This window comes from Metarhizium brunneum, chromosome 1 (genome assembly GCF_013426205.1).
Source record: "Metarhizium brunneum chromosome 1, complete sequence".
In the NCBI taxonomy this organism is placed as follows: domain Eukaryota; kingdom Fungi; phylum Ascomycota; class Sordariomycetes; order Hypocreales; family Clavicipitaceae; genus Metarhizium; species Metarhizium brunneum.
This window is the reverse complement of record NC_089422.1, coordinates 8,621,774-8,638,218: the sequence shown is the minus strand read 5'-3', so window position 1 is coordinate 8,638,218 and position 16,445 is coordinate 8,621,774. Positions and strand designations below refer to the sequence as shown.

The 16,445-nt window shown below is 49.6% G+C and overlaps 6 protein-coding genes across 6 annotated transcripts; 5 read left to right on the top strand and 1 right to left on the bottom strand.

Annotated features, from left to right (window-relative positions):
- Positions 1-1,154: 1,154 nt before the first annotated feature.
- G6M90_00g026390 (uncharacterized protein) lies at positions 1,155-1,409 on the bottom strand (the record flags this gene model as incomplete). Its single annotated transcript, XM_066129964.1, has 1 exon — positions 1,155-1,409. The coding sequence occupies one exon, from the start codon at positions 1,407-1,409 to the stop codon at positions 1,155-1,157; it is 255 nt and encodes an 84-aa protein (XP_065986139.1).
- Positions 1,410-2,740: 1,331 nt separating this feature from the next.
- On the top strand, positions 2,741-4,206 carry G6M90_00g026380 (uncharacterized protein; the record flags this gene model as incomplete). The annotated part of the gene is made up of 2 exons (XM_014692460.1): positions 2,741-3,389; positions 3,449-4,206. The coding sequence occupies 2 exons, from the start codon at positions 2,741-2,743 to the stop codon at positions 4,204-4,206; spliced, it is 1,407 nt and encodes a 468-aa protein (XP_014547946.1).
- An 887-nt stretch (positions 4,207-5,093) lies between these two features.
- FLD (Protein FLOWERING LOCUS D) lies at positions 5,094-6,780 on the top strand (the record flags this gene model as incomplete). Its single annotated transcript, XM_014692461.1, has 3 exons — positions 5,094-5,261; positions 5,311-5,348; positions 5,397-6,780. The coding sequence occupies 3 exons, from the start codon at positions 5,094-5,096 to the stop codon at positions 6,778-6,780; spliced, it is 1,590 nt and encodes a 529-aa protein (XP_014547947.1).
- Positions 6,781-8,971: 2,191 nt separating this feature from the next.
- G6M90_00g026360 (uncharacterized protein) lies at positions 8,972-9,781 on the top strand (the record flags this gene model as incomplete). The annotated part of the gene is made up of 1 exon (XM_066129963.1): positions 8,972-9,781. The coding sequence occupies one exon, from the start codon at positions 8,972-8,974 to the stop codon at positions 9,779-9,781; it is 810 nt and encodes a 269-aa protein (XP_065985719.1).
- Positions 9,782-10,305: 524 nt separating this feature from the next.
- Positions 10,306-11,357, top strand: G6M90_00g026350 (uncharacterized protein; the record flags this gene model as incomplete). The annotated part of the gene is made up of 4 exons (XM_014692462.2): positions 10,306-10,496; positions 10,576-10,843; positions 10,916-11,006; positions 11,107-11,357. The coding sequence occupies 4 exons, from the start codon at positions 10,306-10,308 to the stop codon at positions 11,355-11,357; spliced, it is 801 nt and encodes a 266-aa protein (XP_014547948.2).
- Positions 11,358-14,262: 2,905 nt separating this feature from the next.
- On the top strand, positions 14,263-15,954 carry cfp (Pyruvate decarboxylase; the record flags this gene model as incomplete). The annotated part of the gene is made up of 1 exon (XM_014692463.1): positions 14,263-15,954. One exon carries the CDS (start codon positions 14,263-14,265, stop codon positions 15,952-15,954), a length of 1,692 nt encoding a protein of 563 aa, XP_014547949.1.
- Between the last annotated feature and the right edge of the window lie 491 nt (positions 15,955-16,445).

Here is a 16,445-nt window from a genome sequence, read left to right as displayed (position 1 = left end):
CATCCTTTGTCTTGCTTTCTTTGTACATTTCAGTTGATAAAACTTAGAAAAGAAGTTCCACACTACCTTGTGCCCCTTAAGTCATTTTTCCCCTGATCGCGTCTGTGTGAGCCGACAAAGCAGGAAGTCCAAGGGCCGGAATTGCCACGGGATGCGAGATGATAACATGTCGACTATTTCAACATTAAATTATATACTAACTAGCTGTTGTCGATAGTGGCTCGGCCGACGGGCATGCATGGAGCTAATACCTTCACGCTTCGGCCCATGCCTCGTTTCACATTTCATCCTGTAGCCGTCTAATCTCTTCATCAAAAGCTTTGGATTCCAGTCAACGTGCGACATTATTTCAGACCTGGCCAATCATATGCGCAAACGTCCCATCCCGGAACAAACAAGCTTGTGGGCAATGTGGAATCAAGACTGAAGCCAAATCTGAAGCACCAGACACAACCCCTGCATGAGCCTCATGATCCGTTTCAGAATATTGGCGCGACAGCATCTATGCAGGAGTGGCGCTGCGGACCAAATTCTTGGCGTAACAAATGCTTCAGCCTCAGAGTTCCATGTGGAATCATGGTGCCAACCCTCACATATATGGAACTCTATGAGAACCTGCAGCAGGCAGACGGCAACCAACTTTGTGCAGCGACAAGGTCCTGCAGCTTTCTTTGGTTTGTTGGATCAGACCTATCAGAAAGCAAATGTGACCTTTTCAAGCTATCTATCTGACGATATTTGATACAAATGACACAGTCCCATTTGCAGTGTAACAGTTGATGAAGGGTGATTAGTTGGAATATACGCCCCCTCAGTTTGACATTGTTGCCTCGTTCTTTCTACTTAAATACTGAACATGTAAACTTCAAGTTTGGATACTTGAACAATTGTCTAGACATAATTTTCTTTAGGCATTACCATACTGCAACGGGGCCCAGAAAGGCTCTCGCCAAAGACGTTGAACCTCTGCCGTGACGCCATAGGCGATCTTACTGCTCTAAAATTTTTGTCATCGTTGTCAAGTCCGATATAATGTTCTCCACTATATCTCAAACTAGTGCGCAAATGCAGATGACAACCGTCGATGCTGCGTCTATGGCTGTACCTTCCATCGTCCCCGGCTTCGTCTCCATCTACACAAGCAATGGCAAGGTCTATGCGGTATTGCAATTGGGGAGTTCACAAATGGCGACACCAGCCAGCTCATCCTCTCCAATGACAACACTACCGGCAGAGGGAAAGAGTTTTTCGTCTCCTCTCTCGACGGTAACGCCATCCACAGAAACAAGTATGCTAAATATGGAGCCTTTCTCAACCTCCCGCTCCAATACTTCCGCGAGGCCAACTACCCTGGCGACATCTACTTCACTGCCGCCTATTGTGCCCGAGAACATGACCGAGACTGGCATAGTGTCCGCTATGGAACGTGGAGGTCTTAGCAGGGCCGAAATGGCAGGGATAGCCGGAGTTGTAATAGGTAAAGTGCATTAATTCAGCACTGATATCTCGTCGTTAACATCTCTCAGCGGTCCTTTCTCTAATGGCCTTTGGACTAGGCCTGTTTTTTTATCGACGTCGTCGACAAAGGCAATCGGTTGATTCGCTCTGGCCATTGCCACTTGCTGATACCCATACGGAAAAGGGGTTCCGTGTCCCTGTAGTTGGCCAAAGATATCGGCTCAGGAATGGACGAATTACTCCAAGTAGGAGCACGGAGGATATCCAGGTTGTGTCGAGAGGTCCTACGCCGACAAATCAGGATGACGCCTCTAGAAAGAGTTCTGTCATGAATCTATTTCCGTCAATTCCCGGACCATCTTTGAGTCTAAGCTCATCGAGATGGGGAGATGGCCTTCACAAGTAGCAATGGATCTTTTTTATACATTTTTAATGACAAGATATTTGCAGACTGATTTCATTGAACCTTTGATTATATCCAAGAAATGACCGTATAGATTTCAACTATTATAACTAAAAAAAGACAGCTGAAATCATATGTCCATAAGAGATTCGCTGCCAATTTTATTCTATAGCCGAAGTTCCATAGCCGAAGTCATGGTATAAATATCTAGCTTTAACTTCATTTACGCGTATTGTACCGGACTCTTTACTTATCCTTTCCCCTCTACCTCGCAGGAGTCTTCCCCTCCCTTGTGGCCAGCAGCGCCCGCCTGGCAATCGTAGCCGATGAGTCCGTAGCCATACGGCCGCAAGAATTCTGGGCTTTTTCGTTGAAACTTTGCCGGCTGACTTCAGATTATTGACTCTTGTAAGGCTCCTGCATCAGCGTTGTTAGTCACGTGAGATGCTCCAGTGTCTATGGTCTAACCCCCAGGTTGTGACAAGCGCAGGAGAAGGTGGGCTTGGAACGGATTGTTCAGTTCAAACTATAATAATCGACTTTGAGCCATTAAAAGTCCTTAATTTTCCACGAGGCCTTGAGGGACGGAAGATCTTTATAAATACAGGAAGTTGGTGAGGGCTTGTGCCTGAGGCAGCCCTTGCTTATGACCGGCCTCGGGCCTCGTGACTGTTCCCTTTGTTGTCTGGTTGAGTCAATACATCAATACATGCAACCTTTGTTGGCCCAACGCCCTTTATTGTGTGCTAACCATATGACACAGGTTCTCCGCCACGGAACGTCAAAGCATCCAGTCCACGTTTCCTTCTCGCCAGGACTGCATCTACTTGGTTTCCCGGCGAACAAACATTCTGCGCGAATTTCAACAGAACCGCTGCCATGTGTCAAGACCAAGGACTGCAGCCGGCTTCGATCGAACGCCTGTCCGTCGAGCTCCTGCAAATGGTGCTCTTGGAACTACCAGACGTGTCATCGTTGCGGGCAGCCGCTTTGTCATGCCCGCTGCTTTACGAGGTATTTCTGGATGCAGAGACTACCATCACGACGCAAGTATTGCTCAAGCAGATTGATGACAGCGTACTGCCCGAGGCCGAGCTCGCATTTCTATCCTCAAGCTTGCACCATGGTCCGGAACCCGAATGTCAGCACGGCCTCGTCGACTTCATCACTCAAAATCTTCGCCAAAGGCCGACTCCACCCAGCTCCTGGTCGTTACAGAAAGCGCTTCAACTTGAAAGACTTCATCTCTGTGTGAGCGAGCTAACTCAAAAGTTTGTCCATGCCACCCTGACCACATATCCCATGACTCAAGGTGAATGCACTGCTACGCGACTAGAGAGGTGTCGCATCGAACGGGCATTCTACCACTTCGAAATATATTGCAACCTGTTCCGCATGCTTCCAAATATATGTGCAGAGCCCCCTGCACACATGGAGCAAAAACGACTCTTCTTTGCTTGCTTTGCTCCCTGGGAGAATGAGCAGCTAGGCTGCATTCACGATTTTCTTGTTCGAGCTGTTTCGCCAGGTAAGTTCCTAGGAATAACGTGTACGATTATGGATCTAAAGCTCATCACAATACACTAGCATTCAATGATATCGCAGAACATGATATCGCTTGGGGCGCATTCCAGGTAGAATACGATGACAAGATTGATTCCCCCTTCATCCAACACCTTCTTTCACGTGGATTAAAGAAGCTACTTAGCGTCATCCTAGCAGAAACATATCTAGAACGACATCGACTTCTCTATTCTCGTGGTTTTCCACCCGCCACAGATAACTTTCTCTACGAGGGATTAGAAAGCGCAAACGGACACAACGACAATGTCTTCCTCGAAAGCTTGTCGCCAGTGGAGGAGGCTCTCCTGTTAAAGCATTCGTTTTTCAGAGATCCGGATTCGGGTCCAAAAGATGCCTGGAAATGGGCACATCTGGAAGAATCCAGGGCACACTGGGTGTATGTCGAGGATCGCGATAATCTACGCCGATGGGGTTATGTTATGTGGGACAGATGCCGGTTGGATTCTGTTGCCATCTTGCAAAAACCCTGGGAAGACACGTGGATTTCTACAAATATGCTGCTAGAGGAACAAGAAGCTGCGCGGCAATCGCGGGAAAGAGCTTACATGGAGAATTCATGGGAGAAGAGGGAAAAGATGTACAGGAGAGGCGCCGTTGGTTGGTGGAGTTGGGGAGATGAGAGCCAGGTGCTATGGCCAGACGGGGTTGCGCCTGGACAGAGACCGTCGGTTCCTGTGCATGTCAAGCCTGACTCTCTTGAAGAGGCTCGAGACGTACTGCGGATGATGAAGCTGCCGCCGTCGTGTGCCAAGTTATCTTGAAGCTAGTCAGATACGCCAAGCCATCATGCCTTACATGGTATACTGGAGTATCTACAGACGGTTAGCGATTAATTTAACGAGTGTTATATATTCTCACGGCGAACTCCTTATTGCAGTCTTTCATCTCTCACTTGTACATCCTTTGTCGCCTCTAGGTATGCAGCCGTTTGTAAGCTCCTATGTAGAAGCGGCCATTTCCTGACACCCGTGACGAAGTGTAGTACGTTGATTGAAAGTATAAAATTTTCTAGAGAAGAAATGGAAAAGTATTATTAGACTGCGAAAAAGGCACGTTGTTCCGCATCACGTTTGTCCATGTCCACAACTTCTGTGGCTCGTCGTCTAATCTACTTCATATCATAAAGCTGTGGGTATGTAGTCTCGAAATGCTGCCTTACAGCAAATGTACAGGTTCACCGCAGATGTTACTTTGTTTATGGAGGTAGCGATGCCGTATTTGAAGGATAATTTGCAAATCATCAAGGCGGACTCCGGTCGGCCTCACCCACCGGCGTTGAGACCCGAGGCGTTGACAACTACCATTGTGGCTCAGGCTACATTTGAGGTCCATGTTAAAAACGAGATGGAAGCTGTAGGCAGTCCATATCTATCGCTCCCACCAGGGAGCATCCAGGGGGTTAAGGGTATATCCCTGTTGAGGGAGGAGACATGGAGCTACCACGAACAGACTACGTCACAGGCCGATGACTCACCGCGGCGATTTTCTTTTGCTGTTGTCTACACCCTAGTCCAACATGGCCGGACACCCGGTAGTTGGTGGCTGAGCACGCATTGATACCGGTCCATAAAGTGATAAAACTCACCGGCGTCACATACCAAGTATTCCAGAACTCGGCAGAAAATCCAGACAGTGCTTGAGGAGAGCCATGTCTGACGCCAGGAAATCCGCCCTTCGTGAGCTGAAGGCGCAGAACAAACTCCCCCATGTTGGCATCGTAGGAGCTGGTGTTTCCGGACTCAGGTGTGCAGATACCCTGATCCGCAATGGATTCCAGGTCACCATTCTTGAGGCCAGAGAGAGGATTGGGGGGCGGGTAAGCATCGTACTTGTCAATTTGGCTGATTCTTTACTAAGTATAGCAGGTCTTTCAACAGGACATAGGTGGCCATGCAGTGGACATGTGAGTTGTTTTGTCCTGATATCGAGGTGCCATATGCTGACTATGAAGGGGCGCCAACTGGATTCACGGCACGAAGAACAACCCTATTGCACTCCTTGCCTCCATGACTGACGCGGATCTTGTACCCGACGAACCCGACGCTATATTTTTTGATTCCGTGGGTGAGAGAATACCTGCGAATAAGGCAGAGCACTGCGTCCAACTTGTCGCGGATGCTTTTGACAAAGCCATCCAACACAGTAAAAACCTCTCGCCATCCATCGACCCTCGGAGAAACGTCTTAGACTATGTGCTAGAGATAGTGAGACGATCGCCTCTCGATGCCGAGTCCAAGATTATCTGTGAACAAATGATACACATGTACAACTCGGAGATTGGAGATTGCATTGAATCCCAGAGCCTGAAATACTTTCATCTCGAAGATGGCATGGATGGCGACGATGCTTTCGTCGCGTCGACATACAAGAATATTCTTCAGCTCATTAGCAAAACTGCGAGAAGTGCTGCTGCCATACAGCTTGGCCAAGAGGTCGTCAAGGTGCAAACGTTCTCTCGGAACTCAGACAACAAAGCCGTTGCCGTTGAATTGGCGGGTGGCCAAGTCAAGACTTTCGATGAAGTCGTCATTACATGCCCTCTCGGCTGGCTGAAACGACACAAGTCTGCCTTCAAGCCTTCTCTGCCCCTCCGACTCGAACAAGCAATCGATAGCATCGGGTATGGTGCCCTTGAAAAGGTCTTTGTTTCGTTTCCTACTGCCTTCTGGCAGAAAGCAAATGACAAAACCGGTGCTGCTTCCTCCACCCTCGTTTCGAGAGAAGAAGCTTCGAGGTTTATATTCTGGCACTTCTTGAGCCCATCATACCACCCTCTAACAAAGTATCTGGGCTCTTGGACGCAGGAGTTTGTCGCCCTTTCCGGGCTTCCGGGTGCTCACGCTCATCCAACTTTAGTCTTTTACGTGGCTCCTCCCTGCTCCCGTCATCTCATGCCGTCTTTAGCAGGCCTCGTCCCCCACTCGGACGCATACAACGACATTCTTCGTTCTTTTACGGAACCATTTTACTCTCGCATGCCAAACTACGATGTTAGTAGCCCTGCTTGTCGCCCGACTTTCTTTCTTGGCAGTCAGTGGCAGAATGACCCCTTTGCAGGATATGGAAGCTACGTGAGCTTTCAAGTTGGGCTGGAGAGAGCGGATGAAGACCTGAAGGTCCTGCGCTCCGGTGGAGGAAGGGGAGCAACGGGCGGCAACCTGATGGGTAATGACCGCGGTGTATGGTTCGCTGGAGAACATACCGCTCCGCTGTGCGGCCTTGGAACGACGACGGGAGCTTGGTGGAGTGGTGAAAGGGCAGCAAGAGACGTCCTCGAGGTTTACGGCATGAAGAAGGACATGAAAAAGGATGGAATCGGTCCGGTGATATTATAGAGCCGGATTGATGCGTAGTGGAAAGTAGGGAGTCGTGTGACTCTGAATCAAAGGGAACTTGAGAATGCTCAAAGCGTGGTCGTTATACGTCCACTACCCGCAAACCGCCGCTATTTGTCCTATTATGACGAAGATTCTGATTAATAAACACAAATGGTCAAAGATTATTTAGACTGATTATCTGAATCGACGGGGTAAAAAGGAATAGGATCCTGCAAATAATTCATCAGAATATACGTGTCTTACAGGGACACGACCACAGTATTAGCCCCCTACATCAATGCCCTCTGGAACTGACAATATGGTTATTACGAATCGTTTTATAAATACAAGCAGTGATTAGACTCTAAATATGTAGAATATTAACACAAGACATTGTGTTGAAACGCTACAAGGACACACCGACTGGATACGGTCGGTTTGCGCATCTACCAACGGGCGATGCGTTTTATCCGCAGGCAATGGCCAGACAGCTTGTTTACGAGACATGTCAGGCTCAACTTCTAGCAATGCACTAACCTTATGGGGCTATAATCACGGCATCAATTGCTGCGCTCTTGTTCCCCCTACCTCGTATCTAGTACATCTGGCGGTAACGGCAAGGTTAAAGACGCCACCGCCCGCTACCAGCGCAGCGGAATTCATCACAACTGGCTCTCGGGAAAACACTATTAAGCTTTGGAATACTCGTGGTAGTCGTCTTATAATGCTAATTTGTCACGAAAAATGGGTGATTGCAGTCGTGTTTCACCCTGGGGTCAGGTATCTGATTTCAGCAGCCGACGATAAAACACTCAGGAAGCAATTTGCATCAAGGTGTTGAAGGGTGTTCATGAACAGTTCATCACTTGTCATACATTTCAAAAAAGCCAGTTTAGCTCAGGCGACTAAAATTGGCAAGCGGCCAGGGAGCTGGCTATAATGACGGGCGTTGCCTTGGCGGATACGAAGTCGTTTCTGGAAGTCCTCCAGGTCGGAAAGCTTTCACCTGGGTAGAAGAGCGCGGCTGAAGAGAAACGAGAGAAAAGGACGTCGTAGGGCTAGAAACAAGTATCATTCCTGCGTAGTCGACCATGTCAGCCTCGTGTTGGGAATGGCATTAGAGTTGGTGGCTTGAAAGCAGACAGCCACTCAGGATACAGTATTTTGATAGTCAGGTTACACCTGAGTGAGTAGCAGACCAGAGGACTGTACGAACCAAGGTCCTCATTCGCATGTCTTAATCTGGTTGTCGGTATGCGGCGACACCGATCAAGTTTACTACACGCATACGCACAAATAGGACAGCCGTAACGCCTTCTCAGCGTTAGTATGTGTTTTTAGATACGATGGCTGTCTACATGCAGGAACCGAGACCCAAAGGCGTTCAACAGCCAGACTGAATAGCGTCAGCCACATAAAAAGTATAAAATGGTACAGCTTTTGTTCCAGCCAAACGGGAAAACTATTCAGCTAACTACAAAGCACCTCTACCAAGGATACCTTGGAGGTTTTCTTACATACTTGCGGACTTGTTAGGCAGGCTCTCTTGGTCCCAAAATGTGTATCGAGTCTGGGCTGGGGCAAGCAGCGGCACCTCCGGTAGATCAAACACCACACTTAACCTGTGGCTTTTGCCTGTTAGAGCACACTTATGCGGCGCTTATTGTGGAAACTCGGCCGGTTGTCCGCCGAGATTGGAAAACGTGGCGGACTATTGGTCGAAGCTGGAATATGTTACGCCCACGGAGGAAGGCAGCAGCCTTCGCCACCGGCCGGCTCATCTGTCGCCGAAAGATCGAAGCCACTTCAAATCCGGGGTCCTTGGACTCCGCGTTGTCGAAGATACGCACCCTTGGCCTTATTGGGATGCCGCAAACCTGGCGTTGCGGGTTTCTTGCTATTTGGTTACCGGTAGGATGAGGCTGGCGAGTCGAGAATCCAGGCGTCTCTAACCTGAGTGCCACCACGAGGCCGGACCGTGAATTGTCCAAATGGCTAGATCTAGACCTCTATGGGCCTTTGGATACAACGGTACGCATATATTCAGTAATCATAACCAGATGTATAAAAGCCTCTTGAACTTCAAGATGTTTAAGCCCGAGTCCTATTCTCTCCAGCAGTGCCTTTTCAAGAACATCCAAACGCCCATCTTTATTGATTATTACTATACCTTCATTCAGCCTTGACCGCTTCGGTACAATCACTCATCATGCAGATCAAGCCAGCTCTCGTCGCACTCCTCTCCGCCTCCCTTATCGACTTTGGAGCTGCCGCCTACTGTAACACGAGCCAACTCATCCATATGGATGTAATAGGCACCTGTGACTGCAGCCCAGAACCCAAAGGCTGCTCTACACCGTGTCCCGGGTGCGGAGTCACACCCACAAAGAACATACGCAACTGCAATGGAGGCTGCGAGGATAGCGAATCCGACTGCGCCGCATGCGGCATCTGGTTCCATACTCTCTGCAACTGCCTGCAACACCCACTCAATTGCCAGAATAGCGGCACGATACAGAAATACGGCGCGCCGGTGTGGGTGCTGCTGGAAACGCCGCCGGGCGATCACAATCTCGTCACGACGACGCAATTCCTCCCCGGCATTCGCCAAATGAATGCCGGACACGACGAAGCCTGGCTCTTCGCCCAGCAAAAATTCGACAAGACGTCCGAGGCTCTCGCCATGAACCCGGTCGTAGTGAGAACCATGGAGCAAGTCCACATCCATGTTTGCCCCCGTAACACAACCACGGCCAGCATGCTCGGCAAGATAACCGCCTTTAGCTCCTCGAAGCTTGTGCAGCTGGCGGACGACAAGGAAATGTACTGCCTCGGGATCGACCATAGCGTCGACGTTAAAGGATTCGCTGGCCTTGTGGCTGATTTTATAAACAGCCCGCCGCCAAATGTGTGCAAAGACATGGTTGGCGCGGCTATTATCGAGGACGACAAGAGTCGAAGATGGGCGTGCGCTACTACGAACCGTCAAGGACCTTTGGGTAAAGTGTGCTTTCATTAACTAAGAATGGATAGAAAGAAAAGTCAATTACAAGTCGAAATATAGACCGAATCTGAGCGGCTTTGGGTTGCTACGTGATGATCATGGTGATGAACTGTAAACATGTTCCCTCACAGTTAACGTGAAGATTAGAATCGACTTTTAGGCATAGAATATACTCTGGAGTTGAAGTTAGGACGTTTGCCATGGCACAACTCCAGGACATGACGTTTAGATACTAAAGCCTACGCTAACACATCCATCCATATCTCCCCGTTTAATGACTGAGATTTTGACTGGTGGCTAGGCCATATCTTGCATTGTCGTTATAATTTGCTAAACTAGTGTGGACATGGTCGCGGTCATATGATGTCTGGTGCCATGGGCGGCGCTGGAGGCGCTGGCTCCAACGACCGGATCGCCCTAGACCGGGCTGGCAAGTCTCAGGGCGTCTTTTCCGGTACTTTATTATGGAGCGCAGACAGAAATTACTGCGGTGGTGAACTGGTGCTTACACGCTCAACTATCATCTCAGGGTGCAGCAAATGTCTACGGCCGACCATGTCCATCAAAGCCCGACCAATACAGCCAGGGCTCTCTTAAACAGGCCGTCCGCTGACAACTCAACTGCTCTGATCGAACGGCACAAAATCAGTAGTGGATATATGCGCGATGCCATCATCGGCCTTGCGGATGGCCTCACGGTGCCATTCGCCCTGACGGCTGGGCTGTCCTCGTAAGCCGACCTTGCAGCCACCACGGGCGCATTATTCCAACGAGCGACTCGCGACTGACTCTTAACAAATTTCAAACAGAATCGGCTCCTCGAAACTGGTCATTGTCGGTGGTCTTGCTGAACTATTTGCTGGCTCTATCAGCATGGGGCTTGGAGCGTACTTGGCCACCTCGACGGAGAGGAAGCATTACCAGATCGAGCTTGACCGCGAACGTCGCCAGGTCACCATGTCGGCCGATCAAGAAGAAGAGATTATGGTCAAGATATTCGAAGGCTACGGTGTTGGTAGAGAGGAGCTCCGACCGCTGGCGCGGCGGCTGAGAAGTGACGCAGATGCATGGATTCAGGTTTCATGCCCCCTTCCCCAGCATCGGCACCTCATCATCAAGATTCTAACGGATGCCTATACATGGTGCTAGTTCATGATGGACTTTGAGCTCCGACTAGAACGGCCGGGGCAATTGAAACCCTGGCTATCTGCGATCGTCATGGGCCTTGCGTATTTTCTCGGTGAGTGTTGGCCATCCATCCGGGCGCAGTGCCAGAAAAACGGTCCGACCTATCCCACTCATGTATTCCTGACTGTTTGATTTTCGCCATGTCTACTTAGGAGGCCTTATTCCGATGATTCCGTACTTCGCCCTCGCGGTCAAGGCCGCCCTCTTCGTCTCCATTGGGCTCACTGCTGCCATGCTCACTCTATTCGGGTTTTTTAAGGCGACGAGCATGGGGTTAGCTCGCCGTGCAGCTGCTTTCAGCTCTGCGGAGACGTTGTTGATTGGGGGTTTGGCGGCTGCGGCGAGCTCCGGTATTGTCAAGGGCGTCGATTCTGCTATCCAAGTGAACCCTGGAGGCGTCTGAGAATAAGAACCTTGTTGCAAGTTGAAAACGTTGAATATCTCCAGACCATGAAGTAGCAGCATTTACTGTACGAAGTCAAAACCTAGAAAATGTCATCGTTATAATACGCAGACACGGCTTGAACCATCACCAGTATCTATTTGTGAGTTGTAGTGCACGGAATACTGGTTCGACAACGTAGCATACACGGCACCATTGTTGGACGGTTTTAGACAGAATGGGAGACTCTCGGTTTCCTACAAACAGGCTGGATTTATATGAAGACCTAATGCTTGCTTCAAGCAGCAGTACAACGACTGTAGGCCCAAATTAGCGACTTGAACTTGGGCACACGCCCTTAAGCCAGCGGCATCTCTTCAAGAGTATTAATGTCTTATGCAATATACGGCCCAGATTCTGGATGTGCTGTTAGGAACTTTAAGCCCGCCAGTACAACTGAGAACTTGAGCTTCTTCGAATACTCTCAACTGAAAGATAGGTTGGTACCAGAGTGACCGTTCTTGGCGGTTTGGAGATAGATCAGCCGGTCTACGTTTAACTCGCGGGCAATGACAACGGGACGAGGTTAAAGTTACTGCGGATAATCTGAATACGCTCGTCGGAGCTCTTATTAGGTGTCATAGGTATCAATAAAAATTGATAGCGGCTCAGCAATACGAATAGCGTAGCTAACCCTAACCCTCTACCACCGCCCGATTATTTAGTTCAGCTGGTCAAGTGGCGTAGGATGTGAGCCACCAAATTACGGAGGGTGTTGGGAAAAGTGGAAAAGGTCTGGTTCTTGCTCAGGACGGATAGTGGCGTGATACCGCAAGAAGTCCATATTGTGGCGTCTAGTATGCATGATGGTTAGAGCCGTTATGAGAGTAGTGGAACGAATTGGACTGTACGACGAGAAACACACAGCTACACTCCGTTTCAATGCAAAAGTATATCTATCCAAGGGCCTTGCACATGGACCTCTCAGATACTAGTTGCTCGTTCACCACAATCAACTACCCGGAGACTCAATCGCAGTTGGACATTCTAGATCGGAGCTGAGTTGTACCGAGACTTGCTATTAGATCTGGCTGGTTGCCAGTAAAGACTAGCAGAGACGACCGAGAATACCGAGCTCTTTGTATACATCACATGTATCAAGTTCTACTCTGACCGTTATATAAGGCCGAATAGTTAAAAGATGTATTCCCATACATCACTCTAATGCAGATAATTTGTCAGCGGCTGCCTAACACGATGATGCAGTGAGAGTGCAAATTTTGAGAAATATTTCTACGTAATTTGTATTTTAGCTATTATCTAGTCGTAATAGCTCACATATACTAAGCCAATCAGGTTGCAGAGGCACAAACCTCTGTTTGGTGATGACGAGCAAGTTTAATGTAATATTCTAGCCCAATGCGCATAACTTGGCTTCTCAACTGCAGTACTTATTTTAGTTTTTATCTAGAAGTATAGACAACGTATCATCCTATGATATCCCTGAACGACATCAAATCAGACACATCAGGCAACTTGTTAAGCGGAACCACCGTGACTGCAACTTTGACGAGCCCTGCTCTATACAATTCCACCAGTGGACGGTTTCATTGGCAGTGAGCATCAGCGCTGAGTGAGAGCCGAGGCCATCTGGTGGTGGTGCCTTAACATCGTAAACCAGGTCCTTCGACTGAATATAATCAATAGAAGTCTCAGCACCAAAGTGTTTTGCAACACTCACCCTTTTCTGCTCCACTATCCACAGCAAAGGTACGCAAACCCATACATAGCCTTAGCATACTGGGTTGCCAACGATCCTAGGCCACCAACAAGCGCATCTTTGCGTTTAAGAGCCAATCGCCTTTCATGGCATGCAGGTCAGTGTGGCAGACCAGAGTACAAGATGTGGACTAGAACCTCGTCAGGTCCGAGTACTAGACGGGAATTCTTTCGTAGATCGGAGCTTGCAACTTGTTGATAATGTTCGGCGATGGACTCTACTTGAAGCCATTCTGCACGACTCACCATTGCTGCTTCCCTCATCAACCTGGGCCATTATTCGGCTGGCACTTGAAATTTGCTTATAGTGTTATTACTTTGGGGATACTGCGTATTATTGCACTGGTGAATTTATGTTTACCCCTATATATTTAATAAGGCTGTGGATAATGATAATAAAGTCAACGGTAGATGGTCGTAGCCATAGTCTGCGCGCTGATAAATTAGGTGCGCTTGAAGCCTCCTATTTTACCTCATCTATGACACATTTGTGCACTAGTAGGATCAAAATAATCATATGACGCCAACCTTGTGGTCACTGCAATCGAAGCATGGAAGCGATTAACGTACTACGACAGCATGGTAATAGAATTTGTGGCATGAAAGCCACGGCCTTATTATCATATGATGATAGAATTCGTGACGTGGAAACAAACCGACCCATGTCGCGTCAAATGGTGGCTTCATGCTTCGTGGTCCCCGCCATTGACGTTTCGGCGTCCAACCAAGGTTCGAGATTTTCTGACTATTGGATGTAGACATCAGCAAGCCTCGTACGTATTTCCAAGGTTAAACCAATGCACACCCGATGTTCATCCCGTTTGTGGTGGGAGGATGTCCCCTGATCGTGTCCTTTGCCACCAGAACGCTCGACGCTGGTTTCAATAGCCATTTGATTACCAGCCTATCCCATCATCTCATTTTGAGAAAGAAAAGAAGTTAAGATTCATCATTAGCATCTTTTGCTAAAACCATTTTAATCAGGGCAGGCATCCCGTGTATTGCGCATTGGAGGATATCCAGCTTGTGCGTGTCATAGCAATACCCCATTCTAAAAACATCCTTTGGAAACATTAAATCGAGGTGTATCAAGCAGGCTCAGTACAAATGGTCAAGCTTGTCTGAACCGAAAATTCAGTCATTCATCATGGCCAATTTCACCGTTGGCGACTACATTGCCCAAAGGCTCGCTCAAATAGGGGTACGCCATCATTTCCTAGTACCCGGCGGCGACAACCTCGCTCTGCTGGACAGGCTCGGCGCGCACCCATCACTCACCGGCGTCGGGTGCACAAACGAGCTGAATTGCTCTCTAGCTGCCGAGGGATACGCCAGAGCCAACGGCATCGCAGTCTGCGTCGTCACCTACAGCGTAGGGGCCTTTTCTGCCTTCAACGGCATCGGCAGCGCCTACGCTGAGAATCTTCCCGTCATCCTCATCAGCGGAGCACCGAATACGCATGACAAGGACCAGCATTTGCTTCACCACACCCTCGGGGAGCACGATTTCACGTACCAGCTAGAAATGGCCAAGAAGATTACATGCTGCGCCGTGTCGATCCGGAATGCCAAATCAGCTCCCGAGTTGGTTGACCGCGTTGTATGGAATTGTATCCGGCTGCAAAAACCCGGGTACATTGAGCTGCCTACCAACCTGTCCACCGAGAGGTGCGTGCAACCCGGACCGATAAGTGGTCTCGACGCTGGGGATCGGCACGTTGGGTCTGTCCTTGCCGCTGCGGTTACTAGCGTTAGGGAATATCTTGAGACGCGGCAGAAGCCAGTGATTCTCGCCGGGCCAAAGATACGAAGTTGCAAAGCCCAGGAAAGCCTCGTCCGCCTGGCAGAAGCCATTGGCTGCGCGGTCGTGGTTCAGCCAGCGGGCAAGGGACTGTTCCCCGAGACACACCCCCAATTTGCCGGAGTTTTCTGGGGCCAAGTGAGCACCCTCGCTGCCGACAGCATCGTCAACTGGTCTGATGGTCTGATATGCGTGGGAACCTTGTTCACAGACTATAGCACGGTCGGTTGGACAGCCGTGTCCAACGTGCCGCAGGTAGTCATTGACGCGGATGCTGTGACATGTGTGACGACTTGCTTCACTGGCGTCGCCATGTGCGACTTGCTGGTCGGCTTGGCAGATACAGTCGCCTGGAACGACAGCTCAATGACCGAGTACGCTCGGCTGCGGCCGGAAATTCCACTCCAGCGCCACGGAGCCTACGGGGAGCTCACGAGAAAGGAGGTTGCCCGACGGGTGCAGCTGCTTCTCGGGCCGGACATGACGGTTTTCGCGGACGCAGGAGATTCGTGGTTCAACGGCATTCAACTGCAACTTCCGCCCGGGGCGGCATTCGAAATCGAAATGCAATGGGGCCATATCGGATGGTCGATACCGGCGTCGTTTGGCTACGCGCTTGCAAAACCTGAAAGGAGAATCATAGTCCTGATTGGAGACGGGGCCCTGCAAGTGACGGCTCAAGAGATGTCTCAGATGGTGAGGCACCGCCTTCCCGTGATTCTGGTGCTGATGAACAATAAAGGATACACGATCGAGGCGGAGATGCACGCCGGGGTGTACAATCGGATTTATAATTGGAACTACGTCCTCCTCGTGCAGGCGTTCAACTTTTCTGGCACGGGAGGACGTGCGCTTGGCCTGAAAGCAGATACGGTCGAGGAGTTTTCTGAAGCCATTGAATTGGCACAGGCACACATGGATGGACCAAGTCTCATCGAATGCAGCATCGACCAGGAGGACTGCAGCAAAGAGCTGATTACATGGGGGCATTATGTTGCGGCGGCCAACAATCGTTCTGGAATGACCATCGAGACGTAGGCTTATTGTGAATGCTTGGCACTGCGATTGGAACGTTTGGGTTCAAACATCAATTTCATAATCAGATTTGGGGTTTCAGAGGTCCTTGATTCTCCGAGAGTCCTTGAGTGTCAGAGGTGTCTATGAGTACAACAAGCCGGTGCGCCCGAGAGGCCCGAGGCAACCCTCGCCAAGGCCCGTCCCGTGATACCTTTCTTTGTTGTTGTGTAACCTTTGTTCTCCGATACCTTTGTCCAGGTCCTACGCCGTGTGACACTCACGAGGCGCACGTCGCCCAAGGTGTCCAACCCCCCGACCGCGCAGGCTCACCTTTGATTCACATGGATTTTCTCAGGAGCATGAATGAAAAAAAAAAAGCTTGTGATTACGTTGAAACTGGGCTGGGCAGATACTTGGGCCGGCGGCAGTGGACACTAACAAGGCAAAGTACCTCTCGGAGGACGTTGTCCGTTTTGGTTAAACCCCCGGTGAGCGCCCCAGATCTTGACCAC